General features: G+C 48.5%; 1 protein-coding gene across 5 annotated transcripts in view; it reads right to left on the minus strand.

The window, feature by feature from the left end:
* MYCBP2 (MYC binding protein 2) overlaps positions 1 to 12,355 on the minus strand; it is a 1,909,483-nt gene that overhangs the window by 1,627,662 nt on the left and 269,466 nt on the right. For all 5 annotated transcript variants that reach the window (XM_078657470.1, XM_078657469.1, XM_078657471.1 and 2 more), the window contains exon 12: positions 4,765 to 4,969. In XM_078657470.1, the coding sequence (XP_078513596.1) occupies positions 4,765 to 4,969 (205 nt within the window). The remainder of the gene's footprint in view (positions 1 to 4,764; positions 4,970 to 12,355) is intronic.

The raw sequence follows: 12,355 nt of genomic DNA on the forward strand, positions 1-12,355 counted from the left end.
CGTGACCCTGGAGTCCTTGAAGCGCTCAAGCGCGTGGTCCGCTTTGTCGCCAAACAGGCGACTGCCATCGAACGGCATGTCCATCAAGGCATTTTGGACATCCGGCGAGAAATTGGCGGATCTCAGCCAGGCGTGGCGACGAATCGCCACCGTCGTGGACATCGCTCTGCCCAGCGAGTCGGTCGTATCAAGACCACACCTGATGGAATACCTCGCCGCGTCTTGGCCTTCAACCATAGCCTGGCCGAGCTTGTCCCGTACCTCCTCCGGGCATTGCGGCAGACACTCCGCGACCGTATCCCACAGAGAGTGGGTGTAGCGGCCCAAGAGGCATGCGGTATTGCAAGACCGCAGTCCCGCACTCAGGGACGAGAAGACCTTCTTGCCATACTGGTCGTACCTCTTAGATTCCCGGTCGGGCGGGGCCGACGGGAATGCGGATTGGGATGTTGAGGCCTGGATCACCAGACTCTCAGGGGTGGGATGGGTGGACAGGAACTTGGGGTCGTCCGGACACGGACGGTGGCGCCTGGCAACGTTCCTGTCAACAGGCGAACCTGAAGCGGGCCTGGACCACGTGCCCAACAGAACGTCCATCAAGGCTTCATTAAACGGCAGCAGAGGCTCCTGTGGGCATGACTGCGGTTTGAAGACCTCAGTGAGGATGTTAGGCTTCACTTTTGCGACGGGGAGCTCAAGGTTCAAGGCCTTGGCAGCCCTCATCAGCACCACAGAGTAGGCAGCCCCAGCCTCCGACGCCACAGTGGGAGGCGAGACAAAACCAGGGTTAGGAGATTCGTCCAGACCACTGGCATCACCCAAGTCACCTGTCCAGTCCACCTCGTACTGACACTCGCGTGACAGAGGGTCCTCAGACCCCTCCCAACCCCTCTCCATAATCTTCATCATCACCATAGACTGATTCAACGATGTAGACCGGCTCCTCGGGGTCAATGGGCCCCATCGGCGCCGGACTCGGCGTCCGGCGACGCCGGTCCGACTCCGCGTCCGGAGTAGGAGAGGGAATAGGGGTGGCACCGCCCGGTGCCGGAGCCCCGACGCCGGCCGGAACCGGCGTCGGAGTCACGGCGCCGCACGGAGGCGGCACCACGGGTTGCCCCGATGGAATCGGCGCCGGAGAGGCCGGTTGACCAGCCGGCGACGACCCTGAAGGGCCCAGCGGGGCCGGAGCCGCCGACGGCGTCGGGGCAGGAGCACCCGAACCGCTCGGGCCCCCAGACGGGACCACCGGGCCCGCAGGCGCCGTAGGCCCCGCCGGAGGAGACAGCGCCCTCATGGCCATGAGGAACTCCTCGAACTCCTCTACCTCCTCACGCGACGCGCCTTGCCCAGGGACCGGCGGGTATGGAGCAGGCGGCGTCGGCGACCCACGCGGGGCCGCGGGGGTGGGGCCACCCGAACCCCCGGCCGCATCGCGCGAGCGTCGGGGGGAGTCGGGGGTACGATGACGACGCCCCGACTTCTTGTGACTCCACGTCGTGGTCGGCGCCCAGGCACCGGAGGCAGAGTCGATGGTGGTCGGTGACTGACATCAGGCGGTCGCACCCGTCACAACTTTTAAAACCGGGCATCCTACCGGCACCTGAAAGAGTTAGATTTAACAAAAAACTTGGTCAAAAGACCGGAGTACTGCTCTTCGGATCTGCGCTAACTGGCGCGGAAAAAAGAAGAACTGACGTCAGCGCGCGGAGGCGGCGTCTATATACTCCAGCGACGTCATCACGGCGCACGTCGCCGACGACGCGGAGCCGCAGGGGACGCCTGCAGACGACGCCTACCGACGCGCAGGGGTACTGCTACGCAAAAGTTTCCGGATCCAGACTGACGCCTGGGGATATTCTAAGGTAAGGAATCTAATACTAACCTGTTTCTTTCAGATATACAAGAGCAGGGGATGCCCTAGGAAATGGGAAAAGATATGGGGGCGTGGAGAAGCTACAGAGGGGAGGTAATGGATACCCAGTCCGTCTCGTTATCGACATGATGCCAACTGAGGACTGCGGTTTGATTGTGCAGAATCATGATGTTCACATTGAATTGTATGTATCTAATTGCTACCTGTATATCCACCTGCCATTAACTGTTAAGCATTGTGACATTGTAAAAGGAGCCTATTTTCTGAATAAAAAGATTTAAAAAAAAAAAAAAACTTAGTGACTCAATACTGCACGTTACTTCCAAATATTTACATATGACCAACAGGGTTCTTCCCTGGTCACCAATATCCATCACAATGATCTCACACTCATGTTTCTGAATCTGCCACATAGTGCTCAGAGACTTCATTGTCACACTACGCAAAACCTACAAACAAATCCTGCTGACTTCTTTATGTCATCAGATCACCTCTGCACTCCCAAGCCTTAAGCACATTTTAAAAGTACCAGTCTAGTGTCTATCAAAGGTCCTTTCTGATTGCTCCGTTCATGTCATCACACATGTCTCACAGCAACCCTTCGGAAAAAGTACCTCAGGGAAATTCAGTTGGCAGGAACATTTCCCAAGTAAATACGATAACCACTGTCTTACTACTTCATTAAAAACTGAAAATTGATTGAGGGGAGGAACCAAGTTGGCCACCTAGATAGATATGCACTGTTGCAACTCTGCTACACTGACAATAAACCTCCTCAATCAGCACCCACTGTTCTACCCTCCCGCCCCTCCCCAGGAGTCATGCACCCGAACCTTGGTGGCAGCTAGAAGATTGCAGATAGATCCCGTAAAAATACAGGTGCTGAATCAAGCCCCAAAGGAGGTGGACAGAGGGTGGACGACATGCATCATTGCTGGAGGGGACTGAAATAGTCCCAATGCGGGGGGCTGAGGAGGTGGAGGGAAAGCTCATTCGAGGAGTCTAATAGATTAAGCAATCAGCCGCACCAGGCAAGCCGGCATAGAAGTACAGAGGTGGGATATCTAGGCATCAGCACCCCAACAGTGGGCGTACTGCTCTGGGAATACCACAATGACCTGCGCTGAGTGAAGTCCTGAGCACTGCAAGAACGAGAGGACAGGGAGTGCTGCAGATTTGCTCAAATCGTAGGGATGCAGATGTGCTGGCTGGAGTTTATTCACACGGGACTCACAGCAACATGCAAGAAAACTGAAATACATGACTCAGGCGAGGGGCTGACCAGGGACCTAGGGCCCAGGACAAGGTTCTGAGGAAGGGATCACTACCTAGATGAGCAGCAGACCCCAATGCATAGTGGCCCCACACCCTGAAGGACAGAGTGACTCAAAGGCCAAGAAATGCAAGTAATGCGAGGAACAACTAAGAGATATGGGCCGATAATGGGTCATAGAAGCATCTTAGCATAAGAGTATCCGTAGAGGGGTAGTACGAGGAGCCAAAGGTGAGCAGTGGACATTGGTTCACAACAGAGGCAGAACTAGCAATGGGATTGACATGAGGTGCCTGTATTGTTTTCAGTAACATCTTGCTAGGACGATCCTACACAACACTTTTTAGGGAATCTTACTCAGCCACAGTAGCAACACAGAGTACCATGAGAATGTGAGCATCTGAATTTGTGCATCAATGAGCTGAAGTATTGGAGTGTTGAGGGTGCAGGGGTCAGGGTATCTCAGGAAATGAGGAACAGGGCTGTATGCTTGTACATTGAAAGCTGGCCCCAATCATAGTTGAATTTTTCAGTCCAATGCCTGGAGAGCACAGAGGGAATAATGGGCAGACCTCCAGCATAAAACAGGATTGAGGAGAGCACTGCAAAAATGGTACAATGTGGAAATTCCTTCATCGATTGATGCCTCACTCTCACCTCCCTCTGCCTGAATCAACAAATTCTGGAAGGAAATTCATCTATAACAGAAAAAATACACAATTTAAAAATAAAAAGTTGAGCTGCTGAGAAAGGGTCTTGGCGAAATTAGGCAATCACACCTCAGAAACAGAACAGAGGATGTCTAAAGTTCCATATATCACCTTGTGTTTTGATGCCATAAGTGTGAAGGGTATGTCCAGACATTGGTCCCATATTCACTGTGCCACTGGAACCAAGCGATACCTGGCCGGTGAGCCATACTAAGAGTGAAACTAGTCCTGGGTTGCTTGTGTTCTAGTTCATCGTGGACCTTTCTGGTAGTTCGGGCTGGACCGTTTCCACTGAAGCAGGTGCGAGACTGATTTTCATATGGCTGGGTCCAAACTGAGGCGACATGGTGTGCACAAGAATTATGGGTTGGGATGCGGCGCGAGTAACTGTCAGTGGTTGAGATTAATTCAAGCATTCTATCCATCACTTTTTTTGTATATTTAAGCTAGTGCAGGCGGTCAAGCCATTTGATTTGCACCACCAAAGCGCTGAACCAACTGAGCTCATCTATTAGAAGTGAATTAGGAGGGACTCTAAACCTCTCAGATTAAAGAATAAAAATAGACACATGTATGACTGTTAATATGTTCCCCCGCGTCTGAATAGTCTAGCTGTTTTCAGCTGCCTTTCCTACAGTCATTACCACAACTCTGGCTCAGATGCCTTTTACGACCAACTAGAGCTCTACAAACCTTTTAAATAAATACATCTACAAGAATCTGAGAGGCCTGAAATCCTCTTCTTTTAACTTAATGGAATTAATAACAAACACGTTGGATTTTCAGATAAAAATTAATATATGTGAACTTTAATTTAAAGGAAAAACCAGCATAATTTCACCACAAAAACATTGCAATTTGGATGTTTTTACACAAATTTGATTGCATAAAATAACAAAACCTACTTGATTCGCCGTCCTCTCCTTTACTCGCAGAACCAGTGAAAAACACACTTCCATCATCTGCAACAAGCAGGGCATGCGAACCATCGTGGCCCACTGAAAACTGGACTATCTTTGGAGATTTTGTGATGGGCAATTCAACCCATTTCCCTGCTGAAGGTCCACCTTGCTTGATTCCAAGACTCTGATATTTGCCAGTGTAGTAAACCTGGGGGAAGCCAATAACAGAATGTGATACAAGTACAACTCTCAGGATTTATTCAGGTAAATACAACCAACTGGCAACAGTGTTAAATCTTTATAGTGACCACTGCACTGACATTTTAACACAATTAAGCTTGCCAAAGCCAATATTTTCTACATCTGCAACCACTTACCATATTTTATTTAATGTCCTTGGCGACTCTGAAGTGGAGGGATTCAGGGCATTGCAAAGGAGCACACGGGTACTAAGGTGCTATGCAGACATGAGTGGCTTTGTAAGCTCCCACTTATATTGATGTAGAAACAATATGCTTCAATCACAGCAGTTCCATGACAAACACTTTAAATAAAAAATTCACATTCCATTTCTTTATCGAATACATTAATGGACCAGTCACAAAATTATGGCCGCTTAATAAGCATTAACATGTACCTAATTCAAATTCAATCATTGTGCCTAAAATGTAAAAGCCTATGTGTTGAGGGCAATGTTGAATACATTACAATGAAAATAATAACTTGGATGGACACATGCAATTAAAATAAGTCAAACTATTTCAAACTTACTTCCTACGCATAAACTATTGTTTCTCACGCTGTGTTGATCCCTTAATTTATTAGTCAGTGGGCAAATGATTACAAATGTTGTTGATTTCTTTTTCGTGTTGCCCTAACCTGCTCATATCAAAAGATAGTGTCCATCTCCTTTCTTGACTGTAGTATGTAAATGCCTTGGATACATTTAATACTAGTTCTTTTCACTCAAGTCACAAACTGCATAGGGGTTTCTGCGCTGCTTGAAGCCACCTATTGGTTTTGCATCTGTGGATCTGTGTCTATCAGATTTCCGCATGAATTCACATATTCTTTGAAATTCTTAAGTATGCCCTTGAACCTATTGGTCATTCAATCAAACATAACTGGCCCTTGGACAAACTCAACTAGTATCCTGGACTTAAACTGTCATTAATACACTTTGGTCTAGAACTTTTAGGTAAACACTTTGAATTTTTTGTTTTGCACTTATTTTTTGTCACAGGGAATTACCACAAGGTGAGGGGTCGTGGTCACACGAGGTACAATTAATTCGAGCAAATCATACAAAAAAGTTATGTATCCTTTTTGAGTTTTTCTTGGTAGAACCTAGAAGTGGTTGAGGTGACATTGCGATACTGAACTACAGATGGACTAGAATGAACCCAAGAACACCTCAGCATGCTGATGTCAGTACTTTTCATGATGTTGCACTCCAGAAGCATGGAGCAATGAAGTTGACGGACAGTAGTGTGTTAAAACAACTAGGGCCCTGAAGGGAACAGCCCTGACATGAAGAACTTGTACGCAGTGCAGGGAGAATGGTTGCGTCGGTAAGGAATCTGCGACTAGATCATGTCTCTACCAGGTAAGGCATTACTGATGGCAAGTATCTCATCACTCTGCTACAGACATCTAGCCCCAGATTCCTTACCTTAGAACAGATACCAAGTAATACCACCCCCGGAGGAGGGATTGTGGAAAAGTTTAAACCAAAACGTCCTGTAGAACCAAGTAGCCTTCCCAACAGACCGGATTATCCAGACAATAATGCTTGGCAAACGTGTCAAGGGATGCCCACATAGCCGCCTGGCAAATGTCAAGGATCAGGACACCACGCTGGAGAGCCGTGGTGGTTGCGTTAGCTCTGGTTAATTGAGCCGTTTCTTTGCCAGCTCGTAACAAATTTTAATGTACAGGATAATCCATCAGGAGATGGTCCTCTTCTGCACAGCACCGCTCCTCTTTGCTCCAACGTACCCCACTAAGAGTTGGTTATCCACCCGGAACTCTCTAGTGTGGTTAAGGTAGAACGAGAATGTACTTTTTGGGTCATGAAAGTGAAGACGCTGTTGTTCCTTAGAAGGATGCGGAGAAGCATAGAAGGTCGGCAAGGTGACAGATTGCCCTATGTGGAAAGATGTCACCACTTTCGGCAAAAAAAAAGCCCTACTGTGGAGCACTACCTTGTCTGAAAAGACAGTCAGGTATGGAGGGGAGAAGAAAGAGGCTGCAATTCCCTCACCCTCCTAGTAGAAGTTATTGCCACTAAAAAGCTGTTTTGATAGTAAGCAGCCAGAGAGGGAAATTGTGCAGTGGCTCAAATGGTGCACACATCAGATAAATGAGGACCAAGTTAAGGCCCCACTGGGGCGTGATAAAAGGTGAAGTGAGAAACAAAGGTGTAAGACCCTTCAGGAATCTATTTACATTAGGGGACTTGCTGGGCAAGAGATAGAATGAAAAGGAGCTTCTGGGCAAGAGATAGAACAAGCATTTGCAATGCAATAGGTCTCGCATTTGTGAAATTTTAAGCTATTGGCATTGTAAATGACCATGCCTTTTATTGATCTGTTTTCAAAACCAACACATAGATAAAAGGTTTGTAATTTACAATGCCAATAGCTCAAACTCTCGCTAATGTGAGACCTATTGCATTGCAAATGCTTGTTGCATTGGCCTGCTGGAAGTTAGTGAGTTAACCTCATGCAATGTGTGTTCTTAAAGGCAGAATAAAACAACACAAAAAAATCAGTCCATCTGACAGCAGCCTCGCTGCTAGGGTGTACTGTAAATAAATTGGTCCCACCCAATGTCGGGTCACTGGAAACTCCACACACCATCAGCAAGGTGGAGCATGTCTCCTCTTTAACCAATCCTTGTACATGCAAGAACGTTCAGTGTGCTGATTGGCTGAATAATCTACATGTGTTACTGCTGTGATAAAATACTGTATTCGCGGTCTGTGTTCGGTAGACCAATTAATTAGTTATGGACCTGGTAACCAGCGCTCTCTCACTCACAAAGTCTTTCCTGCCTTCGAGATGGCTACAGCTCATAAAGCAGAAACGGTTGGCAGCACTCTAGTGTCGGCTCTGAAGCAGTTCCAACGAATAGCGCAATCGCAGTAGGCGCAGCTTGGCGTCCACAAACCATCAGCATGGTGAATAACTTGAAACTGGACAATACTTTACAAATTTATTTGAAGAATGCAACTTTTAAACAATAGCTAAATAGTGAGGCGAGAAGTGACAATATACCAGTTTACTTGCAAAACGTGGACAGTGACATTTTGCTGTCACCGAATGCAGTCAGATTCCCTTCCCCCGTGCACTAAATTGTGCATGAACAACGAATTCATAACTATCTCACAGAGAGCAACCACCACTGTTTTCCCAGTTAATATGTCAATAAATGAAACAGAAGCCCCAATGTCCACGTGCGATGCAACACACGATCAATCGCAATTAACATCCAACAGAACACCCAGTATTGATAAAGTGAACAGTTCCACCCATCATATAAACAACTGAGCATCTGATCACAAAGAGGAGTGTCTCCCCTCCACCAATACCATTGTCTGATGTGATAATGGCGGTTATAGGAGGTGCTTCACTAGTATATGAGACAGCATGTCCCCTGTTCCACGGCAGCATGTGAAGTAGCCAGTGCTTTAAATGGACCTGTACTGTGTACCGGCACTTTTTTATGTTGAGAGGGGAAGAGTACCCGCATTGCTCAAGAGTGACATAATACATTAAATTGGAGAGTACCAGCACTTCTCAGAAACAAGCAGGTACTCTGGTACAGGGTACCTGCACTTCTATTTTTCCATATAAAGCAGTGGAAATATCATGTCTAATGTCGGGGTCAGTGTATACGAGACAGCATCTGTCAGGGACAGTATCTTAGACAGCATGCCCCTTGTTCAGCGTTACTATATGAAATAGCATGTCATGCTCTGTGGCTGCGTATGAGACTGCATGTCTGATTTTCTGGGACAGAGTACATGAGACAGCATGTGTCCTGCCCTGGGAAAGTGTAGTAGACAGCGTGTCCACTGTTTCGGGATAGTATATGAGACAGCATGTCCCCTGTTCCGCAGAAGCATGTGAAATAGCATGTCTCGTGTTCTGGGACAATGTATACGAGACAGCATGTGTCCTGTCCCGGGACAGTGTAGGAGACAGCAGGTCCCCTGTTCAGCAGCAGCAAGTGAAAGAAACAGCTTGTCTCATGTATTGGGACAGTGTATATGAGACCGCATGGGTGCTGCCCCCGGACACTCTAGGAGACAGTGTGTCTCTTGTTTGCGGAAAGTGTTCCACAAGGTCACACTGTTGCCAGGCACATTCTCCTTCTGCTCTCGAGGTCTCTAACAAACCTCTTTCCATCTACAGTCTTCTGGGGTTTCTCACTGTGGTGCAGTATTCTGCCTAAGTGTGACTTCACCTACCATTCAAAGGGTGCACTGTGTCCACGACTGTTTAGTTTTCCCAGTGATACTGTTACCATGTCACCAGTGAAGGAGTGCCGCACTCCTGGGGTTACTTTACCAAACTAGTGAATTCTCTATGTTGTGGTCATCTCAGAGGCTTGTGCGTCATCTCAGACTCTGGGTTCACCTAGAAGTCAGTTGCAATGGATTTATAGTTTGAAATCCCTGAAGCAGGTGACTTACTACTCCCCTTGCCCCTCACCTCCCATGCTTGCTTTGATAGTGCAATCCGGACCTGGCTTGCTGGAGCAGGCGTGCGCCATATTCATGTCACGTCATGGCCTTTACGAAAAGGTTACCGGCTGAACTCAACGAATATATTGGGCAGACAGTAGAACGGGTTTAGAAAGAAGAGTGTCTGTGGGGATAGATAAAATAAAGTGCCCCAAACCCAAGAATTGTAGAATTTTAAACGCCCTCGAAATACTCCAATTGGTACATAGGAAGCCAGGCTGGGGGCACACAGTGATTTTTCAGTGGAAACCTGATAAACAGCTGGTGTGACCCATGTTATTAGCTGCCCAAGGGATGGTGGGGACCGAAGTCTGTCGGCTCCTGTAAACGTCCACTAGGTAGCGGCCAGATACAAAGCATCCCAGGGTGCTGCTGGTAAACTTTGAAGTGCTTTTTGACATGAGCCCCAAAAACATTAGAAGTTGTCGGTCTTCCTGAACCAAATTTATCAATATGTTTGTACACGCGGACACCAATTTATACACATGCAAATGTTGTCATTCAACACACAAATGAGGTTAGCAGTGTGCCTGCTGATGCACAAGTGAAAGTTACAACCGAGTACATAAGAACACCAGCATTGGGGCTGGCGCCCACCTAGCTACAGACTGCATGGCCGGCAGGTGTGAAAGCTTGCATGCTAGTAGTATGCATCAAACGTCCTAGGTGGAAAAAGACCAGTCACTCATTTGGGTTGAGTGAAGGGGAGGAAGCAAGACAAACCTTCTCGATTGCACACCTCCCTGCCCCTCCTCGGAGCCTAGAGTGCACTAAAGTAAACCCCTGTCTGCTAATCTATTATTAGGCTTGAGTGCTCGCTGCTGCACAACGAGCCCACCATACTCCCGCCCTGCCCCCATCAGGAAATAGGCACTTTGTGATGAGCATTTACCGCTTCATGAAACACAAACAATGCTTTCAGGAAGTGCAAACATGTCTTTTTTTTTCTTCAAAATACATTTAGATCGTTTGTTCCCGGTATTAAATTATTGTGGAAGCGTCCGCCCCATCATTCAGGTAACTGGCCAGGTGTTGAGCCACCAAAGATATGCCCTGTTCCAGCCAAGTCCAGAGACGCAGGGCCTCTTGACAGAGGGTCCACAGCCCCACCCCGCCTCATTTGTTGCAGTACCACATGTCCGTGAACACCTGAACCAGCCTTTCCTTGAAAAGATAGTAAGAAGGCTTTCAGTGCCAACCAGATCCCATGAAGCTCCAACAAGCTGATGTGGAGCGCAGCTTCCATCAGGGAGTCCTCTGATCTCCACCTCTCCCAGATGGCCACCCCATCCCAGAAGTGATGCATCTGTCACTGCGGTGAGATCTGGTTGGGGAAGGGAGAGGGGTCTGCCTCTGACTCAATCGCAGTTTGTCAACCACCACTGCAGATCTTTCACAGTTCCCTCAGAGATCTGGACCAGGCCAGTGAGAATTCCATGAAGCTGCAACCATTGGAACTTCAAGTGCCACTACAGAGCCCGCATGTGCCATCTGGCATGATTCACCAGCAGGATGCAGGAGGCCATGAGGCCCAGCAGTCTCAGAGTCAGTCTCACAGAAATCCATGATAGAGCCTGAAACATCATTATAATAGCCTGAATATCCTGGACTGGCTGCTCATGAGGATAGGCCCGAAACTGCATCATGTTCAGAACAGCTCCAATGAAAGTGAGCATCTGAGAGCTAATCAGGTGTGACTTTGGCACAGTGATCGTGAACCCCAACAAATGCACGAGGTTCGCCAAAGTCTGGAGGTGGGAGACTACTTCCCAGGGTGAGCCCGCCTTCAACAACCAGTCGTCGAGATAGGGGAAAGACTGGAACCCCTGATCTCCACTGGACAGCTACGACCACTGCCATTACCTTGGTGAACATCCCAGGAGAGCACGGTGAACTGTAGCCAACCGTAAACCACAGGTAGCGGCGATGGGCAGGCAGGACAGGGATATGAAAATAAACGTCCTGCAAGTCCAATGCTACCATTCAGTCTCCCTGGTCCAGGACAGACAGAACCTGAGCAAATGTGAGCATCTTGAACTTTTCCTTTCTGAGGAAGTAGTTGAGAGCTCTGAGGTTGAGGATAGGACAAAGTCCTCCGTCCTTTTTGAGGACCAGAAAAGAGCGGGAAATGCAATCACAGCCTATTTCTGCCCAGGGAACCCTCTGTAATGCAAGAGAGCCTTGACTTCCTCTCAAAGCACAGCAAGGTGATCCTCGGTCAGCCGATCGTATGTTGGAGGCATGGAAGGAGGTGTAGTCTTGAAGGGGAGAGAATAGCCCCTTCGGACTATCTGCAAAAACCACCTGTCCAAGGTGATATTCCACCAGTGGTAGAGAGGATGGCGTATCCAGACAGCAACTGGACACCCATGATCTGGGAGGATCGAACTAGGAAGATTTGGAGGCGGAGCAGGGAGGGGGTTTTGTGGCATGACCGGACTTCTGGCCGCCCGACCCATGGTATTGGGGCGAACAGCACCCACGGCCGCGCAGAAGTTGTGGAACTGGCGCGGGCCACCGGCTAGAGTAGGGCTGGCATGACTGGAAGCCTCTTCCGTAGCCACAAAAGGAGCAAAAGGCAGACTCAGGACGGGATCATACGGAGAGGACCAATGACTTGGCTGTAGCCCCGACTCCTTGAAGTGCTCTAGCGCAGCATCCGCCCTATCACCTAAGAGACAAGAGACATCAAAGGGCATGTCCATAAGGTTGGCTTGGACATCGCCACAGAAGCCAGATGATTCAGCCAGCTGTGGCACTTAACAGCCACCGTCGAGGAAATTGCTCTGCACAGTGAGTCTGTCGTGTCAAGGTCACAGTGTACGGTAAACTTTGCTGCATTTC

The sequence above is a fragment of the Lissotriton helveticus genome, chromosome 8 (assembly GCF_964261635.1).
Source record: "Lissotriton helveticus chromosome 8, aLisHel1.1, whole genome shotgun sequence".
Classification (NCBI taxonomy): domain Eukaryota; kingdom Metazoa; phylum Chordata; class Amphibia; order Caudata; family Salamandridae; genus Lissotriton; species Lissotriton helveticus.